A 15,403-nucleotide genomic window follows, 5' to 3' on the forward strand; every position below is an offset into this window, starting at 1 on the left:
GTTGAGGTGGTGAGGCCCGAGGGAGGGATGGCCAGGGCTCCAAGGCCAGGAGGCTCAGGACACGTGGGGCGTCTCCCTTGAAGGACAGGGAGGGTGGATGAGCCCGGGGCTGGCCGTGGGGTCCCCTGGGACTCCCCAGGCCTCCCCCGGGTGGCAGTGCTGGCGCCGGCCAGGGCCCTCGGTGGAGCCGCCACGGGGCATGCGGGCGGAGGGGAGCCCTGTCCGTGGAGGGGACCCTGTGTGGCCCGGGACGGGGCAGGTGTCAGGACCGGAGGGGGCGCCTGAGGACCCAGGAGAGCAAGGACACTGCGGTCTGGGCTGCCAGGGGCAACCGTAGGCAGCCCTGCAGGGAGAGCAGCAGGTGGGGCGAGGCTGGGGCTGGCGCTGCGGGCCGGGCGTTTGGGGGCATCTCGGGCCTTGTCGACCACCTGGATGGGCTGGAGGGTCAGAGGAGCCTGTGGCGTGGGCTCGTGGCCACGAGGCGTGACGGTCGGGGCCTGCAGGACTCAGGCGTCATTGTGCCGCTCGAGGGTGAGGCCGGTGAAGACCCTTGCGGGATGGCAGCGGCCGCTCGGCCCGGCTTCTCCCTGCTCAGCACAGGAGGGCAGGCGGGCCGGGAGGCGCGAGCGGGCGCGGTTCTGTGTCCAGGGTGGTGAGGGCCGGGGTGTGCAGGGAGCAGGCCCGGCGGGACGGGGTGCCAAGGCCCAGGGAGCGTGCACGCGCCGGCCGGCCCGTGGGGTGGGCAGCCTTCCTCGTCCCCACGAGACCTCTGCTTGTCCCCAGGGGTCAGGGGACTGGCCCTAAATTTAGGAGCCTACTGGGGGTCTGCGGGGTGCTGGGCAGCCACTGCTCTGCCCACCTCGGGCCGGGGCCTGGCCGAGCGGGGCCTCACCCCCCACAGAGCCTGTGCCGCACCCGGGGCCGGAAGACCCAGATGGGCGTCCAAGGACCCCTCTCTCCCAGGCTCCGGCAGGCGCCCTCCTGGCCCCAGGCGCCCCTGGCTGTGCCCCCGTCACACAGGACACACAGAGCGGAGCCCACTGTGGGGTCCGGTCAGGGAGGGGCTGCGGGGGGGGGGGTTGGTGGGGCTATTGGGAAGCAGGGAGTCCAGGGGAACAGGGTGCAGGCGGGGTGGGCTGGGCAGCCTGAACGGAGAGGCCCCTGGGTGCTGACGGGACCCCGGAGAGGAAGGGGCCTGGGCCGCAGAGACGCCCGCAGGGCCGGGGAGAGGCGGGTTTAGGATGATGAGGTCCAAGCCCACTGGTGGCACAGGCCCTGCGCCCCGCACCCGAGGGTCCTGGTGAGGACTGGGCAGGGCTGCAGGGCTCGGCGGGTCCTGCCTGGCGGGTGGCACGGAAGCTCCAGGTCTCAGCGGGTCCCCAGCGGGGTCTGCATCCACCCCCAGCAGTGTCAGGGGTCTCATGGGGACCCATTGGCCTCACCTGTCTCAGCCCCTGGCTCCGGGGAGGTGGGGCAGGGCTCCTGGGCACAGGGCGGTCCTGGGAAGCCCCCCACCAACCTGCGCCTCCTGACCCCCCAGCCCTCCTCATCTCGGAGAGAGACCCGCCTCGGCCGCCCGGGCCTGCTCAGACCAGTTCTCACTGGGGGGGGCAGCGAGCTACAGCCCAGCACCCAGCGCTAGGAGCAGGGGAGCGGACTTGGGGTGCAAGGGCTCCCCACACCTGTACCCCCACACGGGCTGGGGCCCACGTGCGGAAGGCTGCCCCACAGCCCCCACAGTGGGGTCCCTGCTGGCCCAGGCCTGGGGCAGGATGGGAATGTTACAGACGCAGGGCCCTGAGGCCGGAGGTCAGGGCTGCGGCTGGACAAGGGCGGCCCCAGGGCAGGCGCTGGGACCCCCGTCCCGGCAGGGCATGTCTGCGTGGGCTACTGGAGGCCAAGGCCAGAGGCCCAGCCGTGTCCCCAGCCGTGTCCCCAGGCCCGGCGAGAGCCAGCGCCCGACCCGGGGGAGCCTCCCCGCCCGGCCCCCACGGGCCCTCGCGTCTCATGGCCGGGCCCCGGCTCGGTCTCTCTACCGCGGGCGCTGCGCGGGGCGCAGGCCGAGGGGCACAGGGCAGAGGGTGCGGGGCCTGCCCCCCCAGGAGCCCAGACCCACCCCCGCACCCCAGCACAGAGCAGAGGACACAGCGAGGTGAATTTGAATGCTTTATTGGGTTTGCGAGCGATAAAGGTTAGAGACAAGCCCCAGCCGGGGTCTTGCCAGGAACTCAGCACGTTAGGGCTGCGTTGAGGCGAACACGGCGCTGCGCTGGGCAGCAGCGGGTGACAAGGGCGTTCGGCGCGTGGGGGTCTCCAGGTGATGGCACAGGGGACCCAAGAGGGGGTCCCATGAAGACGTGGGGCACATGGAGGAGGCGGGTGGGCGGCCACAGCCAGGGCGCGGGAGGCCAGGCAGGGCCCGGGTCCGGGTGGTGGGACCCAAGGGAGCTGCTGCTGGGGCAGAGGACGTTGTCGGCAGACCCGGGGCCTCCCCGGAGCCAACGCCGCGGGGAGGGCGTCCGGCTGAGCAGGCGGACAGTTCGGGGTGCGGGGTCTTTTGGGCTCGCGGCCAATCTAGGGACAATTTGGGCTTTGGTCATTTCCAATGGTCCGAATGGCTCACTCCCCCAGGAGTCTGCCGAGGGGCCCTCTGCTCGTGGGGCGGGCTGGCGTGGACACCCCCCAGTGTCAAGCCAGCCCTGCCGCTGGGGCCCGGAAGCCTGGGCCTCGCGACTGCCCGAGGGGCTGCTGTGCGGGGGGCTGCGCGGGGGCACAAGTGGGGGTGAGGTAAACCTCCCCGCAGCCCGGGTCCCGCCGCAGCCCTGGGCGCCGCGAGGGTGGCTGAGCCGGCATTGCCGGACCGTGGCCTCGGGCCCCGGCGGCCCAGCGCTGGTCAGGGCAGCTCCCCTGCTCGAGGGCTCACACTTCCTGGCCTCCCCAACTCCCCGACCTCACCCAGCCGCCCCCAGAGCCAGGCTCTGGGGGCGAGGCTGGGTGCCGAGGGGCGGACAAGCTGTTCCCGAGGGGCGGGGGGAGGACCCCCCAAGTGTGCGGAAGGCGGCCACCTGCTCCAGCCCGATGGGGTCCCTCTGCTCCACAGCGTGACCCTTCCCCCCCGGCGGCATCGGCCACCGGGGGCCCCATCCTGGTGGCCTCCGAGCACCCTCCTGACACCTGGGGAGCCTCCGCCCGCGCCCCCCTCCGCCCCCCAGAACCCCCGGGACCAGCCACTGGTCCGGGGGCCAGGCCGGGCAGCGGCCCTCTCCATGCCCGCTCATCCCCGGGGGCGCTGTGGCTACAGCCCCGGGGGCTCCACTCTCAACCTGACCCAAGCGACAGGGACAGAGGCACACGTCTGATTGGGGGTGGGCAGGCGCGCGGCGCTGCCGTGAGGGGGTGGGGTCATTAATTTGGTATATGAGCGCGTAAAAAGCTTAGGAGGGAAAAAAAAAAAAGGAAAAATGCCCCAGGAGAATCAAAGAGGGGAGATAGAACAATTGACGTGAATTTGGGGTCTGATGATGTTCTTGGCTCTGCGGCTCCTCAGCTTCTCCTCCCAGAGGCTCCATCCAACCCTCGCTGGCACGTCCCGCCCAGGGCCCCCGGCCCATGCCCCCACCCACCCCTCCAACCACCAGACTTCCCACACTCCCCACCATCCCTGCCGGCCCCCTGGGGCCCCTGCTGTGAGCAGGGGCCCCAGGAGGCTGGCAAAGATGACCCCTGGGTGTGCTCGGGGACCCCGATGTTCCTGTGGGGGCACACCTAGGGGGCGGGCTACCGGGCAGGACACGCCGGCCTCTCAGCCATCTCCAGGTGACACGCTCGGGCCTCGCGGGCGCGGTGGTGGGCGGCCTCCCTGTCTGGGGAGGGGTGGCGGGCGCACTGGGCGGGGGGACCTCGAGTGGGACAGGGACTTGGTGGAGCTCGGAGCGGGCTCCGCGGTCTCGTCCTACACCCGTGGCTTTCATGCGTGTGTGTGTGTGTGTGTGTGTGGGTGCATGGATGGGTGCGTGTGTGGGTGCGTGTGTGATGAGTGTGTGGGTGGGTGCGTGTGTGAGTGTGTGTGTGGGTGCGTGTGTGTGTGGGTGCGTGTGTGATGAGTGTGTGTGTGGGTGCGTGTGTGTGTGTGTGGGTGCGTGTGTGTGTGGGTGCATGTGTGTGTGGGTGCGTGTGTGAGTGCGTGTGTGGGTGCGTGTGTGTGATGTGTGTGTGTGGTGTGTGCGTGTGTGTTGTGTATGTGAGTGTGTGTGTGGTGTGTGTGTGGGTGCGTGTGTGTCAGGTGTGTGTGGCTGTTTGGGGGGTGAAGATGTAAGATTTTGGGGTGCGGGTCCTGTGCCAATCAGACCTGCACGTGTCTGGGTTTTCGCGCCCCGCCGGGTCTCGTGGGCCCGGGAGGGAGATGGCTGAGAGGCGGGGATGCGTGTCCTGCCAATTGGGGTCCTGCCCTTCTCCTAGATGTTTGGGGCCTCAAGTCCAGGCCAATTTGACCCGAGATCCTGCGGAGAAGGGAGGGGGGGCGCCAAATCATCTTATTTTGCCAATTGTCGTTAAGCCAATTCGGTTTTGGTGTTTCCAGCCAATCGATCTTACTTTTTCGGTGTTTTTGAGGCTAATTAGCTTTTCTGGTGTTTCTAAAAAGCCAATCAGTTCCGAGGGGCGGTCTGATTTGGGCTGCAGTCTGGGGGCGATTTGGGTCGAGGCCAATGGGCGCACGGTGGACGGTGCGGTCTGCAGCCCGGTGGCGGTAGCCCGGCGCGGGGAGGTCGGGCGGGGCGGGGGGCGCTGGGCGGCACGGGAGGGCGGAGGTGGGCCTGGTGGGCGGCCCGGCGGGAGGGGCGGAGGAGCGCGAGCGGTCACTTTGGCTCACTGATCGCGGGACACCTCGGGCGAGGCGGCCCCGTGGGCGGGCTCCGGGGCGGGCGCGGCGGTCAGGGGCCGGCGACGCTGGGCCTCTCTGAGCGCGTCCAGCTCCCGGGCGAGCAGGCGGCCACGACGGGCGCGCAGCAGCGCAGGCAGGCCCCTGCGGAGGCGCTGGGCCGACTGCTTCCAGGCCTCATACTGGAAGAACTTGCCCACGGGGTATCTGGGGAAGTCGTCCTGTGGGCGGAGCGGCCGGGGTCAGGGTCGGCGGCGCCCCGGGCCGCCCCCGCCGCTGCCCGGCCGGCGCTTACCGGGAGCACGGCCGGAGGGGTCGACACGTCCCTCTCGGACTTGGCGGGGGTGGCGCAGTAGGTCTCCAGGAGCGCCAGGTCGCAGCTGCGGAAGCAACACTCCTCCACGATGCCACGGCTGCGGCGGCTCACGCGGCCGGCTGGCCTGCCTGCAAGTGGTCAGCGGTCAGTGGTCAGCGGTCAGTGGCCAGCACCGCAGACGGGGGGCGGGCGGCGCGGCGTGCGGGCAGGTGCCCGAGGGAGACCCGGCGGGGAGGGCGCGCGCCCCGCCCGCCCCTGGCGCCCCCTCCGCGGAGCCCAGGCCAGCTCCCCTGGACGTCCAGGGCGGCCTCCCGCCCGAGCCCCGCGGCAGGCGAGTCGGAGGCAGAGAGAAGACGGGAGGAGAGGAGTGAGGACGGCACAAACCCCGCCTCCCTTCTCCCGCCCTCCCCCCGCCCCCAGGCGCCCCGCGGGGCCCCCCAAACGGCAGGAGAGGCCCTCCCTTCCCGCCCTCCCACCAAGCGGGGCCCCCCAAGCAAGGCAGGAGAGGGGGCGCAGCTGAGGGAAAGGGGAGCCCCAGAAGCATGGCGCGCAGGAGTGTGCCCGAGTGTGTGCCCACCTCACAGGCGGGAGGCGGGGCTGGGCGTGGCCCTCTTGACATGCCCAGGCCACACCGGCCCCCAGCCCGGCCCTGGGGGGCTGGGCCTCTCCCAGTGAGGACCCTGAGGCCCGTGGGGAGGACAGGTGGGCCTGGGCAGGGCGCCCAGCTAGGCCTGGCCTGGGGGGAGGCCCCTCCCACTGAGCCCCCCCACCCCCCAGGGCAGACAGGACAGCCAGGTGGAGCCCCCCCAGGTCCCCAGGGCAAGTCTCTCGTCCTGCGCCTCAGGTGGGCAGCGCCCTCCCCCACAGCGGCCTGCTCTGGTTTCTGTCGGCCTTAGGTCCACCGAATCTTAAGTCCATGATGGTGGCTGCGCCCGCCCCGCCCCTCCCTGCACCCCTGTCCTGAGGCCGTGCCCCCCGTCTGCGGGAGCCGCGGCCCCAGCTACTTACTGAAGTAAAAGCCGCGGTCGCCACAGACAAACTGGAGGGTGTCCACCAGCTCCCCGCCGCACAGGGTCTCGCTGGGGCGGCGAGCAGCAAAGCAGCACGAGGCCAGGGCCAAGAAGGAGAGCAGCACCAGCGCCAGCTTCCTCGTCGGGGTCCCCATCGGGATCTGCGGGAGAGGGGAGGTGAGCGGCCGCGCCCTTCCTCGAGGGTCTGCAGTCCTCAGTCCCAGGGGCAGCCCGGTGGGGGCTGGGGCCGCAGAGGTGGGGTGCGGGGCTCAGCCGCGCCCAGGACGCTGGCCCGGGCCTGGGTCCCGAGACATCATGGGCGGGGCCAGCGGCCCCCCTCACTCCCCCCACGCGGCCACGATGGCAGCTGACCCCACCCAGGCTCCAGCCTCCAGATGAGCAGCCCCCTCCCCCGCACGCCCAGCCGAGCAGGGGGGCCAGGAGGGCCTGCCCCCCGCACCCCCCCAAGCAGCAGGAGTTCCTGCTGCCCACGCAGCTCCCCCACCCGCTGCCTTTCCCGCCCCCCAGTCTGTGGCTGAGCAGAAACAGCGCCGGGGCCAGTGGTTAGTGCCCTGGGAGCCCCCCCACACCCCAGGGGCCTCGCTCTCTGGACCCGCCCAGTCCAACGCCCGTGGGCCCGGGGGGCCCAACACACTCAGTGACACCCAAGTCCCCTGGGCCTGACCCGCATGCAGGGCCCGGGCAGCAGAGTCTCTCCAGCCACCGGACCCCGCCCTGGGCACTGGGGGGACAGGTCAGGTCGCCCGGGCGCTGGACACCAGGCCTGGGACCCTGACCTGGAGGGAGAGGCCGCTCGGACACACCCCCTGGCAGGGGCCACGTGGCCGCAGGCCCGCGAGGGCTCAGCAGTCCCTGTGGCGGCGGGGCTCTGGGGGGGGGGGCTCAGCTTCCCCCAGCCCTGGCAGGCTGCCCTGCCCCCTCCAGAGGGGGTGCCCCCCCCCCCAGGCAGCCCAGGTACCAGCCGTCTCTGGAGGGACAGCAGAGCCCGGCCTGTGAGCCCCAGGGGCTGGGATGCCACCTGAGCCGGGCCTGGGGGGCTGCCCGGACGGCCTGCCGGGCTCCACACCCCTGGGCGCCCCTCTCCGCCTGAGGCCGGCCGGCGCCGCGGGGCTGCTGCGGGGCCTGGGACCGGACAGCGGGGCGAGAGGACGCTTGCTGCTGCCGGCGGGGCACAGTGGCCAGGCGGGGCAGGCTCTAAAATGCCCCTCCTCGCTGCCTCCTGCCCGGCCGGACCCGCAGCTCCCCGCCCCCACGCCATCCCGTTCCACACTCTAAGAACAAACTTGGCCGGCCCGGCACTCAGCAAGGCCGAGCAGCAGCCCCATCGGCCCGCGAGCCGGCCACCCGCGTGGGGACCGGGGCTCGGGCCGCGGCGGGGCAGGCCAGCCCAGAGCACGCAGAGGTGCGCGCCAGGTGAGGAGCGGCCAGGGCAGGGGCCGGGGTGAGGGCGCAGAGGCGAGGGGGGGCGGGCTGTGGAGAGGCAGCGGGCAGCGGTCCCTCCGGAGGGGCTGAGGCCCCAGGCCACCAGCAGCCGGGCAGGCTGAGCCGGAGGGCGCAGGGCCCGCGTGCCGCGGGTTACCTGTGGCTGGACAGGAGGCCGGCTGGACTGGAGAGGAGAGGAGGAGGCTGGAAGGCCGCTCACGGGAGAAGCTAATGTCCAGTCGCTGGCTGGTCAGTGCCTCTGCTTTTATGTCTGAGCCGGCTCCTCCCCGCCCGAGCTCCACCCTACCCCCACCCCTCCCCGCTGACCACTCCCCTGCCCCTCTGCTCCCGCCCCCTCCCTCCTTCCAGCCAGCCCCTGCTCTCCTGCCGCCCCCAACCACCAGCCCGGACCGTCCTCTAGCAAAGTGCCGCGAGGGGGGCCTCCTCCTGCACCCCCACCCCGTCCATCTAGGCACAGGGTGAGGGGCGGGGGGAGGGGCCTGCTCCCACCCCGTGCAGAAACGCCGTCTGCCCACGGGGAAGGGGCAGTGCCCTCCTGGCTGCACATTCCAGCCCTCCCGAAGCTCCCGGCGGCCCCTCTCCCCAGATTTCTTGCGGAAAGTGCTGGGGACCGGGAAAGGGAGCTTGGGGGCGCCCCTGCCACTGTGGCATGTGGCAGGACTCTGCCAACCGCCCCCCCTCGCGCTCTCCGGCCCCGCCCACCCCCTCTCCTCCGTCCTGCTCCTGCTGGCGCGAGGCCAACATACCACGGTGGGTTTCTGAGGGCCCCCCTCGCCACCCAGCACCCTGGGGCAGCACCCCGCCCCCAGCCCGGGCAGGAGGAGGTGAGGGCGCGCAGATCGCAGGCTCCCGGCAGCACCCCCTGCGCCCCGCGGACCAGGAAGTCGCCTCTGCAGACGGCACTCGCGCCCGCGCGCCCCCAAACCCCCGGCCCTCGCGCGCTCGCGCCCACAGACACCCCTCGCGCCCAAGACACCCCCACCCCACCCGGCGGGGCGCGCCCCCTGCCCGCTTACCTGGAAGCCAGCACAGCTGCGCCCACCTCCCTGCTGCATGTCGCAAACCGAACAGCGGGCGTGGGCCCTCCTGCCGGACACTCCTCTGCCAGCGCCGCTCTGCCCGTCGCGGGGGCCGATCGTGCGACGGCGCAGAACGGGGGGATGGCTTGTTTTTTGGGGGGGACTCTTCTGACTGTTTAGGGAGGACGGGCTGTCTGCGGGGCCGGGGCGGGCCAGATGTTGTACTTTTAGGGGGGAAAGGGTGTCGGGAAATGAGGTCAGCTGTTGTACGAAGGACGCGGCGGCGAGCGGGGCAGCGGGGCCGAGGGGAGCGGGGGGCGGCCGCGGCCGGGAGCGGCTCGCGGCGGGGGCAGCGGGGCCGCAAGCGTGCGAGGTCCCCGGGTCGCGCGCCGGGGGCGTGGGGCGGGGGCCGCGGCGGGCGGGCGCGCGGGAGGGAGCCGCGGCGAGGGCGCGGGGAAGGGCGCGGGGCGCGCGAGAAGCGGGCAGGGCGCGACGTCGGGGCGGGGCGGAGCGCAGCGGCGGGGCGGGGCGGAGGCGGCCGGCGCGGGCACCCTGCTCGGTTAGGGCCGACGGAGCCCTCGGCCGTCGCGAGCCCGGGCCGGGGAGGGGGCGCGCAGCGAGGAGGGGCGCGGCGGGCGGCGCGCCCGCGGGGGAGGGCTGGGGGGCGCGGGGGGTGACAACGCCGGCGGCCTGCGAGCCGGACTGCCTGCGGGGGGACCGCCTCCTCGGGCGAAGCGGGGCGGGCGCTGAGGTAGACGGAGGAGGCGGCTGGGGTCCGCAGGCGCGGCGGAGCGCGGCCCCGCCGACGGCGCCCAGACGGGAGGCAGCAGCAGAGGACGGCGTCGGCGTGGGGCCGCCAGCCCGGGTGGAGGCGCTGGCGGGCCGAGCGCGGGCGGGCGTGGGCCAGGAGGCGGGGGCGGCCGGAAGGGGGGGCCGGGGCCGGCCTGGCCTCACGCAGCTCCGCCGGAGAGCAGGCGAGCTGCGGGCGCCGACGCCCGGCTCTTATAGCCGCGCCACCCCGCGGCTCGGCGCCCGCGCGGGCCCCGCTGGCCGCCCGCCCGCGCCAATGGGCGCCCGCGGGGCCCTCGCCCCGCCCCGGGACCGCCCCGGCAACAGGAGCCAAGGGGAGGGGGCGCGAGCTTGGGGGGCCCGCGGGGGGGGGCGGCGATCGGAGGGGGCCCGTGGGGTGCGCGGGGCGCGACGGGATTGGGGGCAGGGAGCGGGAGCGCGCAAAAGAAGTCCCAATGGCTGTTCTAAAGTTTTGGGGGCCCCCTCTCGGGTCCTGGGGGTCCCTGCGCCGGGGCGCCGGGGAGCGGGGTGGGCGGCGTCCCAGGCCCTAGCTACGGTGGGGTCCCGAGTCCCACCAAGGGACTCTGCGACCAGGGCCCCCCGTCGGGGTGCTGGGCAGGTGGCTCTGCGCGGGTCGGGGGGTCCCCACACCCCGCCGGGAGGTCCGGGGGCGCCAGGAAGTCCCCGGGCTCCGGCGAGGCGCGCGGCCGTCACCTGTCCGTGCAGGCGCAGCCCCTGCAGCCTCCGCCGGAGCCCGAGCGCCCCCGGGTGCCGCCGGTGGCCGGAGCCGCGGCGGAGGCCGCCAGGTGCGGCGCTCGGGAAGGGCCGCGGGCGGGCGGGGGGCGGCGGGCTGGGTGGGGGGCGCCCGCGGGGAGCGCAGGCGAGCGGGCAGCGGCGCCCGAACCCCGGCCGCACGGCGCGGCCCCGGGGTGCGTCTAAGCAGCTCGCCTTTGGGGCCCACCCGGAAAATCCGGATCGTGGGGCCCGTCCTCAGTGCTTGGGCTCGCGTAGACTCGGACTCGGCCGCCGGCGCCGCGGCCGCTTGGGGGGCGGGGGACCCTCTCCTCGGGCGCGCGGGCCGCGGTCTTCTCGGAGTGGAAACCCCGCACGCGCCCCGCGCCCCGCCCCGCCCCGCGGCCCGGCCGCCCGCGCTCTCGGAGGGGCAGCGGCCGGCGGCGGAAACCCGCGCCCGCCCGCCCGCCCGCCCGCCCGGGCGCCGCCATCGGCCCGCGCCCCGCGCCCCGCGCCGCCGCCCGGGAGCCCGCCGGCGCCCCGGAGCCCGCCGCCGGCGCCCGAGCGGGGTGCGCCTCTCCGCGGCCCCCCGCCGGCCCAGCGCCCCCCGCCCCGCTTCGGGCCGCGCGGACGCTGCCCCCGCGGAGCCCCCGCGGAGAGCGGGCGAGAGAGCCGCGCCGAGGAGCGCCCGGCCCCGCCAGCGCCCCTGGGCTCCCGGCCGGCCGAGGCGGGTGCGGGCGCGGGCCGGGGCGCGGGGCGCGGGGCGCGGGGCGCGGGCTGGAGGCCCCCGGGCGCACGAGGAGCCGCGGTCGGGAGGGAGCGCGCTGCGGCGGCGACAGACGTTGCAGAAGGTGAGCGAGACCCCGGGGGCCGTCCCCGGTGTCCCGGGCAACGCCCAGCCCGTTGGAAGACCCGGGGACAATGCCCAAATTTGGGGGAGAGCGGGGGCAATGCCCGGCCGTCCTCCTGGAGGCGGGAGGAGCGCGGCCCGGCGGACAGGCTGCGGCCCACCGTGCCCCGGGAGCGCAGAGAAATCCCCAAAGTCCGAGGAGCTGGGGGGCCTCGGCGGCGACAGGGAGAGCGCGTGGGCGCGGAGGCGCTGGGAACAATGGCGGCTTGCGGGAGGGCGCGTGGGGCGCCGGCTGATTTAGGGGGCTGGAGAGTGTGTCCCGAAGCAGCGCGCCCCTGAGGCGGTGCACTGACCCACGGCTAGGCTGGGGACGAAAAAGAGACCAAGTTTGGGGGACCAGGGGAAATTGCTTCGTGCAATTAGGGGACGTGGGGTCTGTCTCACATGGGGGCATTCCAGTCCAACTCATGGGAGGTGGGTTTGGGGGTGACTCAAGGAAAAGGTTCTCCATGAAATTGGGGGGGCTAAAGTGGCACATTGTGTAAAGGCGAGGGGAGAAAAATAAGGACACACTCGGGGGGCCGAGGCAACTCTCAGTGCGTGAGGAAAGTGGAGCTGAGGGAATGCAGCACCCCAGAAAAGTGACCTCCCCAACTGACTTCCAGGCAACTCTCCATCACCTTTCGAGACTCTAGATCCTGGGTCTAAATTTGGGGAACCTGGGGTGCGCGATCTGTACATCTGAGGAAGGCAGAAAAGCAAAGTCTACTTACATTTTAATTTTTAAAAATTGATTTCCTTAGTGTATATTGGGTGGACAAGAAAAAAAAAAATCCTAGCATTTGGCTGGGCGCTGTCTGCATTTGGTGAACCCTTATAAAACAGCCCAAGTGTTGGGGATCGGTGGAAATTGCCCGGTGGAGGTCAGTGTCTGAATTTCGGGGGCCCTGGCTGGCTGAGCGGGAGCTTGTAAGACACAGGCCGGTGATTCCTGAGGGTTCCGGGATCCTGCAGTATTTTTCCGTCCTTCAACATTTTCATTTGGGGGCACCCATGGAAAGTTGATTAAATTTAGGGGAACTCAGGGCAGAAGTTCTCAAGTCCGAGACCCATAAATCAAGGCGCTAAAGAAATTCAGTTCTTGTTGGAGGAAGAAAACCCTCAGTTTGCCGTGGATCTGGGACGCAGCACCTCGGCTCGGAGGCCCCAGGAAAGTAAGTTTTGAGCCTGGGGAGCTAGGGAAGCTGCTCGGGGCCTCGGGCGATGGGGGCCGTGAGCGAGGTTTTAGGAGAAAGGCGAAGTGCTCCTACGTGGGCAGGCCCTGGGGAGCCAGGCTGAGTCTGGGGAGCAGGGGTTGTGCAGGACGTGGGAACCCGGGAAATGTCACCAGCCCTGGATGCTTTGATGCCCGAGATTTCTGTGACCCAGATGACACTGAATTGCTGGGGGTGGGGGAGACGGGGCGGTCAACGGTGGAGGGAGCTCAGTGTGTCCAAATACGGGGTGGGGGGCAGAGGGAGGACTGGGCACGGGGTCCAGTGTCATCCCGAGATTTCAAGTCAGTGTCTGAATTTCCTGAATTCTCGTCAGTCAGCTCGTGGGGCCCCGGGGGCTTTGGAATCTTCACACTGTTGTGATGCAGAGGAAAATGCTCGGGGAAGTTGGCGGCTGGGGGTGCCCGGCCAAGCCTGGTGGTGTAGCAGGACACGGCTTGGTGCGAGGGTTTGCTTTGTGTGTGGTGGGACCCAGAGACCTGGGGGGTCTTGTGTGGTTTTAGAAACCAGGACGCCCCCATCCCAACTGGGCGCATCCAGGTTAATTGCTCTGGGGTGGGGGGGGCCCTGGGTGGCAGTGTCTAAAGTTGAAGGAACCTGGAGAGCGGCCGGAAGCTTGGAGAAACCGGAAATGAATGCCCTGTGTCTACGTGGCCCAGAGAAACAATTGCTCAGTGAGGTTTTGGGGACCAGAAATCACACCCTCACTTTGGAAGAACTTGGAGTCAGAGCGCAGACAGCTTAAGGGTTTCCAAAAGGGCTTGGCAGCTGGGGTGAAGTGTCCCGATTTGGGGGGAGGGATGGCAAGTCACGGCAGGCGCTGTGGCTTGGGGAGATTACTCTGTGTATTGGGGGGACCTGGAATTATTTGTGCAAAATTTAGGGAACCTAGATAGGTGCCAATAAATTTGTGGAACTCAGAGGATAATGCCCCAAACTTTGGAGAACCAGGGACAGGGCTGCAGTGTGGGGAGTCAGAGCAGGGGCGGTAGCTTGGGGGACCCTGCCGTCAATGTCCACCATTATGGGGGGACCCATTTGTCCTGAGCATGATGCCTGAGTACCCCAGAAAAATCCTCTGTACTCTGGGGAGCCAGGCAAGCTGAGGCGCAGGGGGCTGGATGGCCAGTGCCCCAGCCTGCCTGAAGGTCAGGAAGCCCAGCCTGAGCGAGGGACTCGCCCAGACCCCGGCTTCTCTCTGGGGGGACCCCCCACAGCTGGCTCCTCTCTGGGGGAGCCCTAGGGGCTTGCTGAGCATGAGGTCTCTGGAACGAATGTCCCAGAAAAGCCACCACCGGAGCGTTGGCGGCCCAGAGAGCAAAGCTTGCTTTTGGAGGGCCCAGAAATGTCGCGGCCGCGTTCCGGGGGCGCAGGGAAGCGCTCGGTAGGGGTGGGGGGCGCTGGGAGTGGAGGGCCCCGTTGGAGGCCGAGCCCCGGGGCCGCGCGCGGGCGGGCGGGGAGGCCGCGGGAGACCCCCGAGTCTGAGGCGCGGAGCCGCGGCGCCCTCCCCGGGGCGTGCAGGTAGCGGGGGGCTCCCGGGGGCTCCCCAGGGCGCGCGCGCGCGCGGTGGAATGTAATCGCGCTTCCCTCTCTTTTGCCTTCTCGCAGCCGCAGGCGCCTCTGGCCCCAGCGCGCAGGGCGGAGGGGAAACCCCAGAGGCGCGTGGGGCGGCGCGCTCGGTGGTGCGGGCTCCCCTGGGCGTCGGGCGGTCTCCGAGGAGCCCCGCGGGCACCCCGCCGCGCCCGCGCCCCACGTGCTCCCGCGCCGCGAGCCTAGGCGAAGCCGCGGCCGAGCTGCCGCCTCGGGCAGGCTTGTCCCTGGCTGGGCTTGGGGGCCCGGAGCACCCCCCGGCCGCCCCGCAGCCCCGGCGCCCCGCGGCCCCCAAAGGGCCCACAGCCCGATTTTGCTTCGGTAACGCAGGAGAGGAGGGAGTGGGGAAGGAAGGGAGCCAGCCGGGGAGCGGAGGCAAGTGGGGGACAGCGCCCTGGGAATGCGGGGTCCCCTTTCGTTTTCTCAGATTCCCCCGCAGGCGCAGAAGGCAGGCACTGAGCCTCCGGCGCTGCGCTGCCCACGGTCACCCCCTTGCGGGAAGTGCTGGGGATGGGAGTCACCCTGGGGTTCACTTTAGGGAAATCGAGGGGTCACCGGAGAGGGGGTGCTGGGCGGCAGCGGCGGGGCGGGGCCCAGGACGGTGCGGGGAGCAGGATTTGCCCCCACCCTCGCCTCCCAGAGGGCCCGGCCCGCCCGGCCGGCACCGGCCAGGCAGGGGTTAAGGCCCGGGCAGGTGTGGGGCTGCAGGGCTGAGGCTGCCCTTGCCGGGCTTGGCACGAACCCCCCCCCCCAGGGAAGAAGGTCCATTTTCCACCAGAGCCCGAGGCACGTGGGGAATGTCCCCTCCAAATTCCAGCCCACATCCATCACCCCTCCCATTCCAGGAACATCTGGCGTCTCCCCCCAGCGCCGCCCTCCCCTCCCCCGTGCTGCCCTCCCCTTCCCCAGCCAGCGCCCAGCCCGCCACTTGGTGCCCAGGGGGCAGCCGCTGCAGCATGGGGCTTGGGGCCTGGGCCTGAGGGCGCCCCCTTTCCTGGCAGCTTGTAGTGGGGGTGGGTGAGAGCATTTACGAGGCGCCTGTCTGTGGGTGCCGGGTCCCTGGAGCGCAGAGCAGGCCGTCCCCGCAGGCAGCCCCCCTTCTCTGGGCCCCCCCCTCTGCTGCGGGCACCCGAGTAGAGCTTGGCTCAGTGTGGGCTGGCCTCTGCTGGGGATTTCTGGGGGCTATCACACCAGCACCTTTGGGGGGCGGCCTCTCCATTGTCTGCCCGACACAGCGCCCTTCCTGGAGAAGCCCTGCCCAGAGCTTGGAGCGCCTGGGGCCTGAGGTAGGAGGGCGGAGGAGGGGCTGCGGGGCACTGGGCCGAGGCTGGGGGGGGGGGCGGGGACACACCTGCTGTGCCCCCAGGGCTGCCCGCTGAGCCCTTGCCTTATTTAGGCAATAGTGACGCCTGAGGCAGGCCTGGTGGGGGCAGGTCTGGGTCACCCTGGGGTTCAAAAAGGGTGCGGGCGGCCCCCAACC

The 15,403-nt window shown here is 71.4% G+C and overlaps 1 protein-coding gene across 1 annotated transcript; it reads right to left on the reverse strand.

The window, feature by feature from the left end:
• Nucleotides 1-2,228: 2,228 nt before the first annotated feature.
• Nucleotides 2,229-6,360, reverse strand: IGF2 (insulin like growth factor 2; the record flags this gene model as incomplete). Its single annotated transcript, XM_084249837.1, has 4 exons — nt 2,229-2,574; nt 4,871-5,100; nt 5,175-5,323; nt 6,204-6,360. 4 exons carry the CDS (start codon nt 6,358-6,360, stop codon nt 2,229-2,231), a joined length of 882 nt encoding a protein of 293 aa, XP_084105963.1.
• Between the last annotated feature and the right edge of the window lie 9,043 nt (nt 6,361-15,403).

This window comes from Talpa europaea (assembly GCF_964194135.1).
Source record: "Talpa europaea genome assembly, chromosome: 1".
Taxonomy (NCBI): domain Eukaryota; kingdom Metazoa; phylum Chordata; class Mammalia; order Eulipotyphla; family Talpidae; genus Talpa; species Talpa europaea.